General features: G+C 38.8%; 4 protein-coding genes across 6 annotated transcripts; 2 read left to right on the top strand and 2 right to left on the bottom strand.

Annotated features, from left to right (window-relative positions):
* Window positions 1-514: 514 nt before the first annotated feature.
* Window positions 515-8,551, bottom strand: LOC131463734 (kinesin-like protein KIF24). The gene is made up of 15 exons (XM_058635703.1): window positions 8,188-8,551; window positions 6,891-7,000; window positions 5,992-6,807; window positions 5,353-5,515; window positions 5,089-5,186; window positions 4,532-4,744; window positions 4,345-4,432; window positions 3,883-4,004; window positions 3,622-3,727; window positions 3,461-3,532; window positions 3,226-3,335; window positions 1,833-3,085; window positions 1,689-1,752; window positions 1,433-1,526; window positions 515-1,326 (listed from the first exon to the last, which is right to left on the bottom strand). Exons 2-15 carry the CDS (start codon window positions 6,947-6,949, stop codon window positions 1,198-1,200), a joined length of 3,387 nt encoding a protein of 1,128 aa, XP_058491686.1. The 5' UTR covers window positions 6,950-7,000; window positions 8,188-8,551; the 3' UTR covers window positions 515-1,197.
* A 587-nt stretch (window positions 8,552-9,138) lies between these two features.
* On the top strand, window positions 9,139-11,742 carry LOC131463737 (Rieske domain-containing protein). Its single transcript, XM_058635708.1, has 4 exons — window positions 9,139-9,292; window positions 10,098-10,304; window positions 10,875-10,909; window positions 11,315-11,742. The coding sequence occupies exons 2-4, from the start codon at window positions 10,106-10,108 to the stop codon at window positions 11,576-11,578; spliced, it is 498 nt and encodes a 165-aa protein (XP_058491691.1). The 5' UTR covers window positions 9,139-9,292; window positions 10,098-10,105; the 3' UTR covers window positions 11,579-11,742.
* A 992-nt stretch (window positions 11,743-12,734) lies between these two features.
* gtf2h3 (general transcription factor IIH, polypeptide 3) lies at window positions 12,735-17,070 on the top strand. Its single transcript, XM_058635705.1, has 13 exons — window positions 12,735-12,874; window positions 13,447-13,526; window positions 13,619-13,725; window positions 14,093-14,235; window positions 14,342-14,404; window positions 14,692-14,721; window positions 14,811-14,839; window positions 14,919-14,993; window positions 15,488-15,541; window positions 15,939-16,007; window positions 16,106-16,241; window positions 16,353-16,389; window positions 16,781-17,070. Exons 1-13 carry the CDS (start codon window positions 12,865-12,867, stop codon window positions 16,848-16,850), a joined length of 903 nt encoding a protein of 300 aa, XP_058491688.1. The 5' UTR covers window positions 12,735-12,864; the 3' UTR covers window positions 16,851-17,070.
* On the bottom strand, window positions 12,785-20,023 carry psmd9 (proteasome 26S subunit, non-ATPase 9). 3 transcript variants are annotated; one of them, XR_009241111.1, is made up of 7 exons: window positions 19,773-20,023; window positions 19,562-19,661; window positions 18,874-19,067; window positions 18,679-18,780; window positions 18,353-18,441; window positions 13,420-13,547; window positions 12,785-12,909 (listed from the first exon to the last, which is right to left on the bottom strand). XR_009241111.1 is itself a non-coding variant. In XM_058635706.1 (6 exons), the coding sequence occupies exons 1-6, from the start codon at window positions 19,896-19,898 to the stop codon at window positions 13,511-13,513; spliced, it is 648 nt and encodes a 215-aa protein (XP_058491689.1). In that variant the 5' UTR covers window positions 19,899-20,023; the 3' UTR covers window positions 13,415-13,510. The 3 variants fall into 3 exon arrangements, 2 of the variants coding, with proteins under 2 accessions (XP_058491689.1, XP_058491690.1); XM_058635706.1 differs by lacking the exon at window positions 12,785-12,909 and having other exon boundaries at window positions 13,415-13,547; XM_058635707.1 differs by lacking the exons at window positions 12,785-12,909; window positions 13,420-13,547 and adding an exon at window positions 17,401-17,637 and having other exon boundaries at window positions 19,773-20,008.
* Window positions 20,024-20,289: the final 266 nt, after the last annotated feature.

The following is a 20,289-nucleotide window of genomic DNA, read 5'->3' as shown; positions in this document are numbered from 1 at the left end:
TATGATTGAGGGGCCCTCAATAATCCCCTCAATCTTAGGCGATTATTTTAACAGGGTGACGATATGATAGCCAGTGTTGTGACTTTAGGGCCCCTGAGCTCTTGGGCCCCTCGTTCAATAATCCATCGTTGGGTAACACTAAAATGTGATTTGTTATCCTCCAGCTTTGAACAGCTGTGAGTCTCTCTGTTACGGTTCCTACTAGCCACAGCAGCTTTTATGCCCAAACAGACACCGCAGAAACCATGTCTGCGTGGTTTGAGGAAAAGAAAATGGGAAAACTATATAATACCTGCAATATACATCTTATTGTCTTAAAACTCAGTCAGATCACAAGATGAACAGGTCCACTAAATTTGTAGTTTTTCTGCATGGCAAGGCCCACAAAGTGCACTAAATGAGTGAGTGAAAGAAAACGATGACAATGATGATGAAAAAAAGAATAACCAGAGCAGGTACAACAACACATGCTATTCCTGATATAAAATAAATACTTCACAACACATGGCACATATGATCAGAAGGTAAGTTTAGTTCAGTTTAAAAATGTAAGGGTTCTTTCAAAAATTACAAATATCATATTCATCACAAAAAATGAATACACACCTGTATGATTGCTTTACAATCATGTACATTTTTGGGAGCTTATTTGTAAGACCGACCTCACTCAAACACGTCATGGTCCAGATAGAGCTTGGCGTTTTTTGATGTCAAGGTTATGTCACAAAATGCAGCAAAATATTTGTTTTGTTTTCAAAGACCAAGAACTATGAAAGTCTAGTCAACCAAGACTAGTCTTGCCAAAGTTCGGCTTAAATGAAAAGTATCATACATTCAAAGCATAATAAAACAAACAGTAATACAGGTTTACACAGTTGTGGGACATGCCAACAAACAAAACAAATCAATTCTGTGAGACAAAAAAATAATCACACACGCACTCACACACATACCAAGTGATATTTTTCTATTGTTCAGTGAGCTTCAAAGTCTCTTGAACATAGGTAACACGATTTAAAAACAAACAAAAAAAACACTTCTAATATGCATAGCAAGGTCCTCAATGCCCATAGTGTATTAAACTATTAATGTCATAATAGTCTTGAATTACCAGCATTTCTTCAGCTGCACTAGGACATGTTAATATTCCTGCTCATTAACATTGTTAATTCAAGTAATCTGATGATCATGATATCTTCAGTAGTTGTGTGCTTGGTCAGAATGACTGCGCTTCAAATATGGCTTCAGCTGAGCTCTCATGTTGTGGAAACAACGGGCCTTCCTTTCCATGATCTCTTCCAGCTTTTGGACATATTCTCCAAATGTCTTTAAGGCAGAGAGACAACAAGAGAGGGTCAACAAATGTGTGATAAAAACAATAAAAACTGGTGGAGAACATAGAAATGTGTACAGGGTTAAGATTTATTCTGACCATATTGGGTTGCTGGCACAGAAGTGTCCCCTCCGTATGACATAGATCTTTCATCTCCTCAAACTGCTCCCAGTGGGCCTGGACAACACGGCACCTGAAGTTGGGTTGGTTGTAAAAGAGATATTTTAATCATAATATTGACTACAATGTGCCATTGCCCTGAAATACACAGCAAGTTCACTACATTTGTATCATTACCTCAACATGTACACAAACTACATTTTCTATATCTCTTCACAATTATGTGAATCCTTACTGTGCGCAATCCATGTCTTTCGAGGGAGACAACTTTACATCAGGCACAGGAGGTTCTGGCCAACCTGAATTAAAAAAAGAAAAAAAAACACAATCACATTTGTAAACACTAGCTGTTACATACTCTCAGCAAACTCACACTTACCTCTTTGACAGTGTTCATGTGTGGAACAACACATGTCTTTTCCTCCATCTGAGCGCTTAACAGCACTCACAGGGTCAGAGGTGTGAGGGCAGTGGGTCTTTGCTTTGAGCAGCTGCAGAAGAGACCGAGGAATGTCTTCAACTTCATCCTCTAAAACTTTACCCACCAACTCTTTTTTCACTTCTCTGCCGTTTTCGGCCCGTCCATTCTCAAGCAGACCGAGTGGCAGGTTATTGTGTTTCCCTTGGAGGAATGAGGCCGTGGCAACTTGTTGGTCCACTTGAAGCAAAGACATGCTGAGGGGGTCCAGATAATCTGCATAGGTCTCATTTTGAGGTAAAACAGATAAATTGGTTTTGACCTCTAGGTGGCCGTGTGTCTGAGAATATGCTGGATTTTCAGAAGGTTTCCTCGGAGGTTTAGCTGGTCTTTTAGCTCGAATCCGTGTGATGCAAGGAGAGGGAGGTTGTGTGGTTGATGGAGAGCTTGAAAAGTGTTTGCCCAAAGAGCTTGAAGTGCACCTGGTATGTTTTGATTCAGGAGAATGGTTGTTAGGGCTCATTTCCCAGGCTTGAGAGAGAGGTCGTTTTGCTGGAACTTGCTTATGGGTTGACTGAAAATGAGGCGGGCCTCCTTCACCCTCATTGCTCCACACTCCATCAGCCATGTCCTCGGTGGAACTCAATTCTTTCTCACCCTCTGCAGCCATGTCTTCAAACTGATAGCCGTTTGACATTTGTGCTGCTACGTTAGCTGTCATTGTACCTGAGACCCTGTCCGCGCGCTGTCTCTCTGTTTGTCTATGAGGTAAATATCTTCGTACATCATACAGGAGAGGCTGCTCATTTCTTATCTGTCCCACTTCCGGGCCTGCTCTGGTGTTCTGGTCATTACCAGAGTGACTGTTAATTCCTCTATCCCTCCCATTATCTCTTCTTCTACCTTTTCTTTCACCTGCTTTCTCCCGCCTATGATTTTTATCACCCACCCAGACATTCACTGGTGTAATACGTTCAAGTCCAGTCTCTCTTCTGCCCACTGCACTTGTTTCTTCTCCCCATCTGCTGTTCTTGGGCGTGAAGCAAAGATTTGTGTCCTCCGTGGACGACCTTGTATGAGGTGTGGTGGGACTAAAATCTTCTCTTTGTGTTACCAACTTCTGCTTTTTGGGGGGGATTTCCTTTCGGGTGATGACTGGTATTTTCACCACATTTCCTCCTCTCAGACATTCCTGTTTTGTCAACTCTTTCACACTGTGAAACATAAAACAGATTTAACATCTTGAGGTGTAGTCACACTACTCAATAAATAGATCCAGAGATGTTCCAGCAACTAATATGCAATACCTCTCCCACTGCATCCCCTCAATACACACGTACACACAAACACTTACCGATCAGCATATCTCAGTGTATTAAGTGTGTGTTCGGTCGCTAAACGACAAGGTGAAATGTTGGCAATCATGCATGTCAGAGAGTCACCAATAAATGAGTCCTTTAAAACCTAGAATGAGAAGAATGAAAAGCACCATGAAAATAACAGACATTTTGTTTTTTGATCAAGCACACTTGATAAAAAAAAAAAATACTTAAAACGGACATGTGAATATGTCCTTAATTTCTCACTACCTGTGTAAGTTTGCTTTGTCTGAAAGGTATGTGCTGTTTCTTTTGATCGAGAGTCCGGATACATTCTTTGAGCTGAAAAACAAACAAAAAGAACTTCATCATACCTTTGATTTATATGTGTGATCTCAGAGTGTATGAACATGTGTGCACGCGGCGCTTACAGCCAACAGGCTCTGGTTTATCTCAGCGCCCTCGATACGACTCTGTCTGTTTGGATCTTTGGTGTCTGATGCCCTCTCACTTCCTGCAAGGTCCACAAACCAAATTCTACAGGCACACAGACACATGTCTTGAGTCAATCATGTTATACGAGTGCCAATGGGCTTTTTTGTCAAAACCTTTTTAAGTCAAAACTATTACAAAGACTGCACGTCATGGAGTTGTTAAGATAACAATAAAGCCCATTGAGCGCTGGGACTCACCTGCCAGATGACTGGAGGTTTTCACCTTTGAGCTGAATTTCAAGCAAGGCATGAGACCGAGAAGAAAGTGCATTTACTCCATTCGTCCCCTGCTTGCGCTCCTTAATGCCCTGTGAAATCACCTTTTTTAGGGGCAATGGGATGATGAGGAGACAAGGGAGAGAGAATGAGAGAGATCGAGGTTTTTAAAGAGGGTGAAGTAGCCACTGTATCAAATTTGCTGGTGCATTGGTGAGGATGTGTATGACTTTATAGAATCAGGATCACAGATTTGCACCTTAGGTAATGTTACTGTCTTTTGGCTTGAAGAAATAAGACAATGCAAGCAAAGTTTGATTCTACAGAACAAACAGAATTTTCTATCCTCTGCCATGGTGAGTAAGACATTTGGAGTGTGAATCAGAGCAGCAACTCTAGAATGTGCTGTTTGCATATGAAAGCATGTATTTTAAAGAGATAAACCTCCAGCAGTGAGTCGGCCGACTCCACCCTGACAGTCCGCAATCCGGCAATTTGAACCGCTTTCTTTCTGTCCTCCCTCGCGAACAACCTACAGACAGATGAGCAGAGGGAGAGGAAACAAGATATAAAACACATACAAAACCAACAAACTACTTTCAACATGTCCTTCTAACAAACGCACACACACCTTTTCCTGTGGTCCAACAGGTCATACAGGTGGCCACAGTAAATCTCAAAGAAACTGACATACACCTGATTTTGCACATGAGAGGTGGACAAGTGTGTAAAGATGTCCCGGACTGCAAGTTCATACAATCCAGGCTTCCCTGTGGCTGAGCCCAACATGGTGTGAGTCTTCCCCGCACCTGTCTGGCCATATGCAAAGCAAGTGGCCTCGCCTCTGTGGACATACACAAGACAAATAAGGATAGAGGACACACAGATTCACAGAAGCATATAGCTGAAAATATCACAGGCATTCTTCATATTTAAACCCTAAAACTGACTTCATTATATTTGAATTGAAAGGAATGTGGGTGAGAGGAGTGCAGATGTGGACAAATTTGTTGGTAGCCTTTCACTTTGGTGGCAAAGAATATTCTCCAAGAAGCTTTGTGACTTGTCAACATGCATTTTTTTTTTAGCAAATTTAAGTCTGACTTTTACATTTCAGGAAGAACAAATCATTGTTTCTATATGCTGCAAGGTCACCAACAATTTTTGTCACCGTGTATATATACCTACCCACTGAGCATGTGCTGCACCAGAGGATAGGCTGTTCTCTGATACACTTCCTCATTGGAACTCTCTTCTCCAAATACCTGGTTAAAGAAGAACCTGTGCTGCAGAGGCCAAAGTAAGAGTAAAGTAAATATCCAGTTGTATAAATCAAGCAATTCATCTCATTACAGTTTCACATTCTGTGCGTGAGACACTGCCATTAGTGTCTTTAATCACAGTGATAATATAGAACAAAAACACAATTTCAGACAAAACAATAACATCTACCTGCAGAATGTATTGTGTGAGATCCAAAGCTACTTTGGTTTCATTGATGACAACACACTCTCCGTCTGAAGTCGTCACAGCATCTGCTTCACCTCTCCTGCTCTCTGCACACGTCAGAGGTCTTTTCCTTACGCACACACAAATCCGCTGCTCTCCTTGCCTCCTGAGCACACACCCACAGACATAAATGGGTTTGCACAGATATTCTCCTTTTGAGACAATTAATTTGGACAGCATAACCAACGCGTTATCCCTAATCATGACCAGTTAATACCTAACCACTATTCAAATCTTAGCTCTTAACTTAACCAGTTTCTCAGAAATTACATTCTGCCTCATAAGGACCAGGTTATGGTCTCCATGGGGACTGCTGGTCTTGACAAGGTCTGTGTTTATGCCAGAAAGGGTCATAAAGCAATAACAAATACAAGCACACACACACACATAGGATTAAGGATGATAGTGTCCAAGATGCTCAGACACTTTGCAAACAAATAATATAAGGAAAAACATTCCATGAGTAAAATAAGTTTTAAAATGTGTGGACACTATTGTTACTAATCTCTAAATATCTTTCATATTCACTAACTGTACTTATACCTGGAAGCAGTTATGGCAATACAAACCACTGCCACTCACTTTTTGTTCAGAGCAGGAGTGGAACTCCGTGGTAGTCCGTAGTTGTAGCCAGGTGTTCTCTTTGATTCATAAATGGGTGGTGAATTAGTCACGAATCCAGAATCCCCGTTACTGCTAATTTCTGTGAGAACTTTATCCTTCTTGCTTTTCGGGTCTTTGAGCCCAGATGGTTTGCCGTTAGACCTCTTTGACACCACTGTTGCAGGCCTGGGTTTTTGTTGGTAGACTGACGCACACTTTGGTGATCTGATCACCAAAGATCTGGCGCAAGAGTTGTCCTTGGTGTCTCCTCCTGTGAGATGATTAGATGGGTGACTCTGGTATTCTGTAATGTGGTTGTCTCTCCCAGGTGTGGCTGAGCCTTTGCCATGGACTGACATGGCATTTACATTATGGCCAGTGTAGACAGGAGCAGAGCGTATGGGACGAGAAGGCAGCCTCTGATGATGATCAGTGCTTCTGTGGCTGAGATCAGGCCGTCTGCGAAGGCATGATGGTCTGTCAAATGTGGCTGCATTCTGCCTATTCACGACAAAGTCCCTCTCATTCTCAGCATCATCGATATCTTCATCATGACCCACGCAGCCGTCATTAGTAAAACAACCATTCACTACAGCAAAGCCTTTAGCACCAGCATTTTCAATGTAATCATCACCGTCTTCGTCCTCATATTCAAGAGAGTCCAGAGTTTTGACCATTTGGATCAGATTGAACAGTCGAGTCCTTTCCTCCATAGTGCGGATTCCTAGGATGGGAAAGTCCTCCATGATGAGTGCAGAAAGGTGGGCAACACAACGAATTCCCATTGACATAAACCTGACAAGACAGCAGACAGAAGATTAGTCAGAGAGACAACAACATGTGCTGGATGTCCTGTTTGTGTGAGTGTGAGTTCTTACCTGGCATAGTGATGCTGTAGCCCGAAAGCACTGAGACACTCTTTCAGGTAGATTTTCATTTTTTTCCCCCGTTCTTCCTCTTTGTTGTAATTTTATTTACTCAATTTAACCTGTGAATGGCAGTCATGTGGGTTTAGTAAACTGGTCACAAAAAGTAAATGTATATACATAGAGTCGCTGTACAACTGTTATTCTATGACAATGGGATAAACGTGAATGGAAAATAACTAAATAAACTACAGCATTCACACTACATGAGCTCCACACTACAGCCACACCACTTAACACACTGTACAGTTGAATGGGAATGGGCAAAGCATAGGTCATGATATGGTATGATAGTGAAATTTGACACTTGCTTTAGTAAGAAGCCAGGACAGCACAGTGCAGTCATGTCACACATTTCTGTATCATAGCAAATATGATAAATATAGATTGCACAGCCAAGCAACTCAACTGGAATAGCCATGCTATATGAAGCCCTCTTCATATGCATGCCTTAGGTGAGAGAGCTGTTCACTGTACATATGAAACAATGAAATGTTCTAGATCATCTGATTCAGAGTGAATTGCATTTAATTCAAGCTGAGTCAGAGGTTCTGAAATTTGTGTCAGCCAAGGAACGCCGAAAAAGAAAACAAAAAAATTCCAGGGACCGTGTTAGGTGAATTATAGACAGGGGAGTTGAAATAAAATAAAACAAAGTAATTCCACAAAACAAAATAAATAAAATACAAGTTTAAGTAAGTACAAAATTTTAAAAATCGAATATATCCAATGGTGAACAGTAAAGTACTGAAATTACTGTTAATGTGGTCAAACTATCTGACAGTGAATGTTAACGTGCTCCTTGCCAAGGCTTTTACGGTAAAAACTGCCAACCAATGAATCAAGCTGATTTATAAGGTTGTCGACATCCGGTTTTCAAAATAAAAACACCGATTTAAAAGTACTAATGTGTGACATTTAATAGTAGAGTAGAATTGTCTGATTTGTAGTATGCTAGTAGCCATAGAGAAACTTATAGAGAATTCCCTTAATACACTTTCTCAAATTTCAGTTATTAGGCCTCTGGAACATATAGCTGAGGATTTTCGTTATTCTTTCCAAACGAACGTGTACATAGAGGTACAGCGCTGTGTTTATTTCAAAACCCGGATGTCGATATCCTTACAAACCAGTTCGCTTCATTGTTTCGAAAGCTTTTCACCGTAAAAGCCTTTTGGAGTTAAAAAAAATTCAACGTTTTTCTAACTGCTTTTCTAACAACATAGGCAACAAGGAACATAAGACTTACCAGATTCACACCAGACAGAGTTTAGGCCCCATTTCATCTCAGCGAGGTGACTCAAGAGACATTTATCCATGAATATTTGCGAGCTGCATGAGTTGTGCTGCTATCTCCATGTCCCCAGAGAGAGGACGTTTGAAATTTCCTGCTGTCAATGAACGCAACACCTGTTTGACCAGGTGGTGGAGCCACTACACACACAGATACATTTGCCTTCATTATTCATCACAAATTCTTTACAGCGCTTCCAAATCTTTGATGACTTTCATGTCTGTCTATCATGTCTATCTACCAAAGCTCGATCTTTCTTATCTATCACAAAGTTGCAAGTGCTGTTATTTTTATGATTATCATCAACAGAAGATGCATGTCTATATCTGTATTGGTAGCCTATGTGTGGATGCATGTATCTATGTATTCATTTATTATTTATTATTTATTTACGGATATATTTATAGTTTACTGTTTGGCTGGTTATATCCGCTAATAATAATAATTATTACAACTGCAGTGGGGATAAGGTTGGGTCGTCCTAGTACATGAACATGTAACAGAAATAAAATAAAATTGAACAAAAAAGGAGCACAAAGGAGCAAGGCTAGAATTAAATAAGCAGAGAATTAGACTGCGATGTGTACAGTCTTTTGGCCTTATTATTGTTTTTATGCATTATATTTAATGGCATGAAATAATTAGTAACGTTGTGCATAAAGGCTGTGGGTTTCTTAAATACTGTGAAAACTGTAATGTAGCAGAGTCAGATACTTTGGAATCCACTCTATGATATGATATTATTGAAGGTAAACTGAGGTATACTGTCTATTTTCAGAGATGATTAATCGTGAACATCAGACCACAACACAGTAACATAAGAAAACTTGGGGAAAAAGATGTATCCTTTCGTGAATGTAAAGCAGAAAAGCGGTTACAAATATTCCCACTCCAGTTCAGTAGATGGCGGTAACGTGCCACTAGGATTGACAACAACGCCACCAAGCAATGAAGAATACGTGCTACGGCGGCTGAGAAGGGACACGGACAAACAAAAAATAAACATCACATCGTGTGGCTATTTGGAAATGAACAAAATCATGAAACGCCAAGTAAAGAGGTGGGTAAATAAATACATAAATAAAACAACACAACACAAAGTCTATAATAGTGACACGAGAGAGAACGAGAGCTAGCATTAATGCTATGCTAAGCCGTTTCATCTCAGACAATACAATCGTCTGCAAATGTACCATAATAATACTGATAGTCTATTTACTTATAGCTGTACTATGAATATTCTACACCATAACAGCACATAAATGGACACTGGGGGCTCTGTATTTGGGAATTCTCTTAATGTGTGTGTGTGTGTGTTTTCTTGGGGATTATATTTGATGTAACACACAGCCTTTATATTTCTTCAAAACTTCCAGAAACAGAAATGAATACCACATTATGTATTTTTCTTCACTCAGTTCCTCATGTGCCAGACTACATAGAGTACAGGTGACATGATGGTGGACCTTAGGGCTGCAATGAGATAATGCCAACTACTTTGATAATTAATTTATAATTTTAGTGTCTTTTTAAATTCAAATGTGTTTTCTATTTTCCTCTTCTTTCATATGATATAGAAACCAGAAAAACTGAATATCTCTGCTTATACACAAAAAAAAATTGATTAATCAAGAATAATTGACAGCTGAATTGATAATGAAAATAATCACTTGTTGCAGCACTTGTGGACTAAATGAGACTAGGTCTTACAGGGTCACAAGATTGCCCTTTGCATTAGGCTTTTGGTCTTTTTATTTTCTTAAGTCCAACAGGTTGGCATAACATCACTATTCTTTATAAATTGACCAACTGTAAATTAATCATGTTCTCAAGCAAAAAATGACTTCTTAACCTGTTGTTTGAAGGGACCAACATGTTCTCTAAAGAGGAGACATCGCTGACTTCATCACCTCCCTTCCACCCTTCATCACCTCCTTGTGACTCACACTTCATTGGGAGGAAAGAGGACATAGTGAAGGCAGGGCGCGTTACCAAGCTGGTGAATGGATGCAGAGATGTACTGGTCTTGTACCACGAGGGACAGCTTCATGCTCTGGACATGCGCTGCTACCGTAAGCTCTGTGTGTGCTTGTATGTGCTTTGTATTGACGTGTGGACCATTAACATATAAACCATAGGAAGTGAGCACAATATGGCTGGTACTCAGATCTTTAACTTTAAGACTTAGTTTTAGGATATAACTAGAGCTGCAACTAACGATTATTTTCATAACTGATTAATCTTTTGATCGTTTGGTCCATAAAAAATTAGAAAATCTTAAAAAATGTTGATCGGTGTTCTTCAAACCTGGAAATGATGAGGTTCTCAAATGTCTTGTTTTGTCCACAAACCAAAACTATTGACTCTTAATGATTTCTTTGTTATCCAGAGCAAAGAAATTAAGAACATTTTCACATTTAAGAAGATTAAACAATTGGAAATCTTGTTTTAATCATGAAAAAAGCTTCAAACGATTAATTGATTATCAAAATAGTTGTCGATTAATTTAGTAATTGATTAATAATTGATTCATCGTTTCAGCTCTAGATATAACACAGTATGAAATGTGGAATTTTCTAACTAGTAAAGTGAAAGTTACTTGAAATGTTAAGTGTCTAATCTGTATAATAAAATTTTTTCAGATTCAGGTGGTGCATTAAAGCATGGAGACATTGAGGTCAGTATCCTACTGCTCTCAGTATCGGAATAATACAAAAATCAAGCACAAAACTGCCACAATAGCTGCAACTACTTTACTTTTTTATTCTATTTTGTGCCTGTCTATTTTGTGTTTTCTCTGTATCTATCACTTTTTAATTTTTTTAAATAATTTTATTTGTTTTCACATCTTCTCTTTTTTATTTATTCTTGTGAGTCTCTTTGTGAATTTAATTCCTGTGTAATGGGTTCTACTAATCAAATGTATCACTATTGTTATTATTTACTGTATTATGCACAAACAAGTCTACAAAAATGACAAATGCAGGGAGAGGCAGAAGGTTAATTGAAAGTTATTTGAAGCCTCAAATAAAACTGTATTAATATTAAGGTATCTCTGTCTAATCACAATTGTCACCTTTAGGAGTTCAATGGGCGACTGTGCATCGTGTGTCCGTGGCACAAGTACAAGATCACACTAGCAGAAGGGGAAGGGCTTTATCAAGCTGTGGATGATCCGACTGCTAAACCACTGAGAACTCACTGGTGCTCCAAGGGAGTCAAACAGAGGATTCACAACGTCACAGAAGTTAACGGCGATGTATATGTAACACTGAATGACTCCATCAAGGTCATTGAGTCAGATGTCTACCAGACTGAGAAATACAGGACAGCCTCACTGGTCTGACCAAAATTTAAACCCAGGAAATAGCCACATAATCAAGGATTTATTGATCATACAATCAAATGTATCGTGTTTTGTTGAGGAGGATGTTCAGGATGTGTATTGTTTCAAAATGGTTTGTTGTATAAAGTTCAGAAAGCATAGTAATACAGCACACGATGATCACATCCGTAAATATGTCATTTTTGGGTTTCATATCTTATCCAATATGGGATTTTCCTGCTTTTCAGGAATTAAATTCTGAATAGAATCTTTTTTGGTTTCCAAACTACTTTCCTTTAAAGGCCCTGTGCAACCACATGTGTATTTTAGTCACAGTCACTGAGTAGAACTCTGTGACTGTGTACAGTTGCTAAGTACAAATATGAGGCAGTGTACATGAGTGCTTCCATTTTAAACTTGATATATCCATGACATCATATTTCACAGGGGAACGTTCTACTCATTACTCCAGCTAACTATAGATACCAACTGCTAATTTAAGATTGTACAACCAAAACAGATCAGATAGTAACATGATGCATTGCTAAATAATAACTATAAAAGTAACTCTTTGAGTTCCACATCAACCAGCCACAATAGCAAATGCTAGTGCTGGTGTATTGCTACTATAAAGCAAATCAGTTATATAAAGACATAATAATACAACAATCACAGGGACTGTATGCACAAGAGAAACTTAACTGATACCAGTACATTTTATTTATAGCCCATAAGGTCTTGTGTACCATTTTGAATGCAGTATTCATTTGACATTTCTGTTTTCCTACTTGCACTTACTACACGACAGAATACCCCCACAGTTCTAAAATACGTTTATTTATAACAAACTTTTCGACTTTCGACAAGGCAGAATACAAACAACAGCTTCAAGCACCAACATACAGTCAGATGGCATCAGGATTAAAGGAAATTATGACTTTATTATGATAACAGAATCGAATAAATGCTTCACAAAAGTAAGCGCAAAGGACTTTATTATATTATGTAGCATGTACTTGAACATATTGGTGACAGGTGGCAAAAGTAGTAATGACGCTGTAACACCAGTGGGTGGCAGTAATGCACTACACCGTAGACAAGCTGCCGGAGAAGAAGACGAAGAAGTAATAGTGACGTAGGCTGGTTGATGTCTTCTAGCTAAAGTGAGAACTGATAATGTGAAAATAAGAGTTCGTTTTCAAACGTGTACATTTTGAGATCAAGTATGGAGGCTAACAGAAGATAAAACTCCAGGGCAATAACTTTTATTTCGCTTTCCGGTGTTCCTTTGTGTTGCTGCTGTGATCATGGCATCAGGTAAGGTCGTATCTTGTACGTTTGGCGTTGTGAGTCTAAAGAACAGATAATTAAACAAGAGCGTTTACATCAAAGATGTGATATAGGACCTAGGTTTTTTTGTAACTCCAATATTAGGACTGCAGGGAGGACATGTGTGTTATCTCTGCCAACGTGACAAAAACCTTTAGGGCTGACTTCCTGTATCGGTTTAGGAGAACGAATCATTTTTACCCACTTCAACGTTTGTAAATCTTAAATGTGGCCACAAAATAAACCATTGTTTGGTCCTCTTGGCAAAGTATTTCCATTATATGTGTGTAGAGATGGTGGTTTATTTTGAAAACCCGATGTCGATTGATTGGTTCCCCGGCTTTTTACCGTAAAAGCTTTTGTAAGGAGGGCTTTAAAATTCACATGTCAGATAGTTTGACCATAGTTTTTCTACCTTCTACACATGTGTTGTATGTGTGTGTTGTGTGTGTGTGTGTGTGTGTGTGTGTGTGTGTGTGTGTGTGTGTGAATAAAAAGTGGCCCATAGCCCCTTCACTGAGCACAGAACTTACCCTTTAATGTGTCACTGTTGTCTGCAGAGGAAGAGGTCAATCTGTTGGTCATCGTTGTGGATGTAAATCCGATATGGTGGGGTCAGCAAGCTCACCGTGAGCCTGAGGTAAAGTTACTGTTAACTTTACTGGAAAAGAAAAACCGAGATAAGACGTTAGTGGCAGTTTCAACAGCCACTGTCCTCTTGTCTCTGTCTAGTTCACTTTGTCCAGGTGTTTGGATGCAGTTGTGGTGATGGGCAACTCACACATGGCCATGAGCAGGACAAACAAGCTGGCTGTCATTGCAAGTCACTGTCAGGACAGGTAGGACAAAGGGCTTAAAACATAACACGTTTCTCCTTTCCTCTCCAATTAATAATCTCTTGTCCCTCAAGAGTTAAATTATCCTGTAACACTTGGGTGGACCTGGCCTTTAGGTTTTGTGCCCCTGGACCATGTGTAACCTAATAGTTAATAAAAATGTTTAAAAGCTGCTTACATATAAGGTAAAATAGTTACAGTATACGATCACCTACATGACATTTACCTATAATGCAGTACTTTATATTGTCGCATGGGTACATACATTTCTGAATGCTACCGCTCTCACTGCCATTTTCTGGAATACATGTATTTCTCCTGTCCCCACTGCCATGATTAATAAGTGAGTCTCCCACTCACTTTGTTTCAGTCCCTTCCTGTATCCCAGTAAGAGCTGGAAAGCCGGGGACAGTGGCGCAGATGATGCGTCTTTCAGCGGGGACGGGAAGTACGAGCTGCTTTCAGTCACCAACAACCTCATTGCTGAAGAGATCAGGAATGTTCTGTCAAAAAGTGGGTACAAGCTTGTATCGCCTGAGTGTAATCGACTAAACGTACTGTATTTTCTGTTGTCCTGCCTCATGACGTCGAATTTATTATCAAAACTTCTGATTTGCAGCTGAAGTGAGGGGAAATTCAACAGACACTCTGCTGGCTGGATCTCTTGCCAAAGCGCTCTGCTGTATCCTCACAATAGTTTCATACAGATATCTCTCTGTAATGGAGAGAAAAGTCATATTTTTGTTACATCTTTGATATCGTGGTACCTGTACAGTTTTACAATTAGGTTTATATTTTGTTCTTGTTGTGAGCTGGTTTTGTTAAAAATCTTTTTGCATGGGGTTTTTAAACAGCTGGCTTTCCCTTACGAGTCAGTTGAAAAAGAAAAGAAATTACATCTAAATGTTTTTTCCTGTATGTATGTTGAGTGTTGTTGAGCTTGTTTCCTTAAACCTTTAAACAATTCAGATATTCACAGGGTCTCAAAGGAGCTGGAAAGTAAATATTATATTTTCTTCATCAAGCTTTAGAGAGTGCCCTTCATTTGATGCTGTTCTCATTTTCGCACTTTTTATGTTTTTGTTTAGTTGGACAAGAGATTAAATCAAGAATATTGGTAAGCCAAGTTCAAATTAAGAAATGCTTTTGTTTTATTCCCCTGATTTGTAACAAATCTTTTTCATGTTCATGTACAGGTGATTAAAGCAGCAGAGGACTGTGCCCTCCAGTACATGAACTTTATGAATGTGATTTTTGCTGCTCAGAAGCAGGTAGGTGTGTGTGTGTGTGAAGGTCATTCTGTGGTGACCTCTTATTTGTACAATGATTCATATGCAAGTATGTTATTAATAAGGTTCCTCACAGTATTAGAATTTTTTTTTTCACAGTTAAGTTGTTGGTCTTTGAAAAATAAAAGAAAGAAATATTTGTTTCTAGGGATGCATGATATTATATGTTTAAATTTTACCGGACATCTGCAAACACGCCAAGATCCACTGATCTTAATTTGCACCATAAAGATATTTTATATCAACATCTGCTGCGACATGACTATGAAAAATATTATGTTAATTTCATTACAGAAGAGACTAAATGACCTAACTGTTGCAGTTGGGCAAAAGGAAAGGCGTATATATCGGTGTCGGTTATCAGCCCAAGTTCTCCCGATATATCGGCATATTGGATATGGGCAAAAATCCAATATTGTGCATCCCTATTTGTTTCATATGTGTTTATTTTAAATCAATGTTTTTCTCTCAAACAGAACATCTTGATAGATGCCTGTGTGTTGGCATCAGACTCAGGTCTCCTGCAGCAGGTACTGAAGTCTCATATCACTATAACCTATATCATGAAAGTGTGTACTGTTCTAAAAATGTAAAAGTACTATACTATGTATGACCATGGAATATCACAGTTGTATATATATGTATAAAGCAGCCATTGCCAAACTTAAAATCAACACAAAATCAACGCTTCTTCCCTGTCCCTAATGCTTCTTACCTGTCCACACACTGCTGCTGTATACACACAAATTCTACCTCAGTCAGGTCTGAATTGTTTTATATAGCCTGTTTTCATGATTCTATATTAGATATGTAGATTAACAATGACTGAACTAAATATACTGGCCCTGTAGCCACTATGATGTGATTCAGTGTTGTGCTGTCCTAACCTACACAGTTCTCTTCAGCTTCACTTGTTTATTTTTTCAGGCCTGTGATATAACAGGAGGATTGTACCTTAGGTTACCACAGAAAGTTGCCCTGGCGCAGTATCTTTTAGTAAGTGCATATAGCTTCATACAAGTCTGAGAATGTTTTTTTAGTTCCTGTTTGAATGTAAAGATAAATCCCTGTGTGTGTGTGTGTTTTTCCTCCAGTGGGTGTTCCTCCCTGACTCAGAGCAGCGTTCACAGCTGGTGCTGCCTCCACCTGTACACGTGGACTACAGAGCTGCATGTTTCTGTCATCGCAACCTCATTGAGATTGGTTATGTGTGCTCAGTTTGTCTGTCGAGTAAGTTTGCATCACAAAGGAATGGTACAACATTTTTTTTGAATCACTTTCAAAAGCCCCAGTGATGATGTGTTTTTGTGTTGACATTCTTTCTCATGTTTTTTTTCAAAGTATTCTGCAACTTCAGCCCCATCTGCACAACCTGCGAGTAAGTTCTGTTATTGTAACATAAAGCTGCAGTGTGTCACTTTTGGTGATGTTTTTTCTTGTTGCTCTTATTATCCTGCCTCTGTTAAGTCTGCAAATTCTATTAGCAATAGTACCTGGTACTTTTTTAGTACCTGCTCTGGCGAGGTTCCAAACGCCGCTATACTAAAAAAACACACGATTCATGAGGAGTATAATCAGCATTGTGTGCACTAATTTGACTTTGGTTTGAATCTAATGGACATTTGTTTATATTTAAAAGTGACACACTACAGTTTTAAAACAAAGCATATTTCCTCTTATTAGAATTGGTGTATATCTGTAATGACACAATGTGGTTTTATTTACACTTTATTGGCATTGATATGATCTAAAATGATTTTTATTTTTAGGACTGCCTTCAAAATTCAGCTGCCACAGATGGTCAAACCCAAAAAGAAGAAACTCAAGCAGTCAATGTGACTTTTGCTGATGTGTTTTTCCTTTCATATTCAGAATGTACCATTTTGTTTGGTGTAGATCTGTAACACGCTTTACAAAACTTTACTTCCATCATACTTAAATTTAAGAGACAATTATTTGGTAATTCCTGTTAAATTTTACCTGACCAAATGCTTTTTTTATGTTTTGAATATGTATCATGTGTCAAACATTTGGCTCTGGAATATAGCATTTGTTTACACACCTGTTTGTTTGTTTTTTCATTTTCATATAAACCTTTGGAAATTCAATATGGTAACTGAGATAATGCTTTGGGGGAAAAATAAGTTTGTAGGTTTTTTATATAATAAACAAATAATTTTGATATCATTATCATATGTTCAACATAAACTTATTCTATAGCTCAATAAACTATGATGTTGTAGAGGTGGGAAAATTTGACCTCAAAGCACAGAATGTTTTTTTTGTTTTTTTTTTAAGAGTTTAATTAACCTTTATTGATAATGGTTGTATAATTGTTTAGTGCTTCAGATCACTGCAGGATATTTAAATTAAGAACAATTCAAACATGAAGAATTGAGATGTGATGTTTATTCAGCTAGTATTCAAAAACACACAGAACGATGAATCCCATTGTGATGGCTGTACTTGTATAAAGAATACTTTCAAGTTTGGATAAAGATGAAAAACAGATGCAAATGTCTGTGCTATGTACATATTAAGTTTGCAAAACCATCCATGGGCAAGGAAGGTGATGGTAAATGTCTCAGAACTTGGTGATCACTGACGGATTGGAACAATATTGCATCTGAAAGGGAGAACAAAGGCTGGTGATTGATTGATGGCTATGAATATAAACAAATATTCAGATCATGACAACAGAGGGTGAGGTTGACCGTTGCCGTTGAAAGACTTGTGTTCGGGCAAATAATATTAGAAATAAGGTTGGGCCGTTTGCCTTTACATTTAACGTTTAAAGCCGTTGGAGCTCTAGCAGCACTGTTAATAAAGTAACAATTATTACAATTGTTGACATCTGTTCTGTTTATAGAGTATTAGGTGTTTGAATCTATTATAGACTTGTTGTTTAAATTACAGCCCTAGACTTCATTAGACTGGAGATGAGAAAGAATACACAGGACAGGGTGGAGTAGGATTTTTTTGATTCCAGAAGATGGCAGTAATGCAACATCATGGATGCATGCTGCCGTCAAACCCCATAGAAGAAGAATATTTTACCAGTATCACTACTTTGCTACAGAACATACTGTAGATCCATTCAGAAACATTTTTTGACAAAGGAAATTCTCAACATATCTACTATCTATGTCAGCTCATGTATATTATTTTCTACAGCTATACTGGGTCTTCTTCTGTTGAAAACAATCACAGCAACAGCAGTAGCAGCAATCGAGATCACTGTTTCAAAACCATGGAAACGCAAAAAGCTTTCGGCCAATTTCCTCAAAGTGGAGTAAAAATGGGCGCTTTCATTTTGTGAAACTATTGTTGACAGCACTCACCCGAGCAGACCTCTGCCAGACCATCGCTGTGGAGTCAGGCTCATCTGGACTCTCTCTCCATCCCTGACGACTAAGACACGTAATGGTTTCTGTAGGACACAACATAGCAGTTCACACTCAGTGCCAGTGCTGATTAAAATAAGAACAACGTGAAAACACAATTTCCAAAAAAGATTATTGTTCTGAATAAAAACAAATTCAGTCACTGTTTTAGCTGAAAGATCAGCGATTATATACACAATTCAAGGAGGAAATGCGGTTTTAAAAATGTGCAAGAGAAGACAAACAAAATCTGATTAAGTCAGAGACTGATTTTGGCAGCTTACCCCTTCACTGTGTTGAACCACAGCAGCAATATTCTGGAGGTTCTGAAAGTTCCCTGTGTTCACTGAACCAAACTCAATGACTCCATCACCAATTTTGAGCCCCTTGGATAAAAAAGAGCAGGTGTGAGTCTCAACTTAAAAAAAACCCCAAACAGTTGAAGTTTACTTCAGACAAGTAAACTCCTCTGTACTCACAGCTCCAAAGGCCGGTGAGCCTTGCGTGACGGCATCCACCCGTGCAAATGGAGGAGGCAGAGTGACCTGCTGCTCCATCGCCTCCACCCCGGCCTCCGCCTCATCTTGCTCCCGCTTAGCTTTCTCTCGGGCGTGGAGCTTGTGCAGGGCTTCTTCTATCTCTACCATGATGGCCTTGTGATCATTCTGTAAGCCTGAAAGACAAGAATTACCATGTTTGAATTATCATCCATGAACTTTCTTTAATGTAACTACTCAATTTTAAATGTTAACGTTAATATTTTCGATGATGCAACAGCTTAGAGAGATCCAAATTTTATACAATTTGTTCTTTGAAAGTGTCTTTTCCAGTATGCTCTTAGCCATAGATTTTCTGAATACAACTTTATCAGTCTTTTCCAGAACGTATGGAAAACCCCCAAAATGATTCAGTTTTAACGATTTCTTTGTTATATGGAGCAAATTCTTCACTTCAAAAAAACTTGTTTAAATTATCGAACAAAAACACACAAATAGTTGACAATTCATTTAGTAGTAATCAACTAATAATCGAATAATCGTTGCAGCCCAACCGGAAACTCTATACTTTTGGTTAGAAGGAAAGAAATATCACCGATGACATGATTATTATGTGCTGACAGGTGAGCTGTGGTTTGTGCTGCGTCACTGAAGACACTGAACAGCTTACATGAAATACTGTGTCTCGCTGTCCTGATCTGGTATATATTGACGTCAGCTCTCGGGAAACCCTCCGCGTCAACCAGCGGACCTTCAATTCCGACACCTTGCTGTAAACACAAACACAGAGGGGAAAACATGTTAACTTAGCAAAAACAACTTCACGTACTCTGCGGTTAGCTTGTTTACAGCTAAGTAACCTGAACCAACAGCTGACTTACGTCTTCTAGGACGTCGTAATAAGCTTGTATCTGCTCCTCGATATTATCTTTCTTTTTAACGAGGTTCTGAACGTCGTCCATTGTTATTTCTAAGTCCACAGGACTGTTGCCCTCCGTCATCTTCATGTCTGTTTATCTTCTGTGCTCTCCTCTTCCTCTACCTTCTTCCTTTTCTGTTGCATTTAGGCGGACTGAACTCTGCAAATGCGGACTGCTGCCCCCTACTGGTTGGGTTTGACGGTCCTTTCTAGAAAATGGTAACGCTTCAGGTCTGGACTTGGATTTGCATAATATGATCGAGTTAACTGACTCCACCTGGTTCTTTGAAGAGAGTTCAAATCTTTTTTTCCTTATAAAACTTTTCTAATGTTTCTATTATTTCATGAGTCCTTTGATGACTTTGAACAAAGAATACATGAAATAAAACTGATAAAAAAATTCAAAACTTTCACTGTAATGTGCAAGAACTGGCTGAAAAAAACAGATTGTACCCGCTTTTAATATGAAGCTTCAATAT

The sequence above is a fragment of the Solea solea genome, chromosome 8, assembly GCF_958295425.1.
Source record: "Solea solea chromosome 8, fSolSol10.1, whole genome shotgun sequence".
NCBI classification, from domain to species: Eukaryota; Metazoa; Chordata; class Actinopteri; order Pleuronectiformes; family Soleidae; genus Solea; species Solea solea.
Note: the sequence above shows the minus strand (reverse complement) of the source record. Positions and strands in the feature narration are given on the sequence as shown.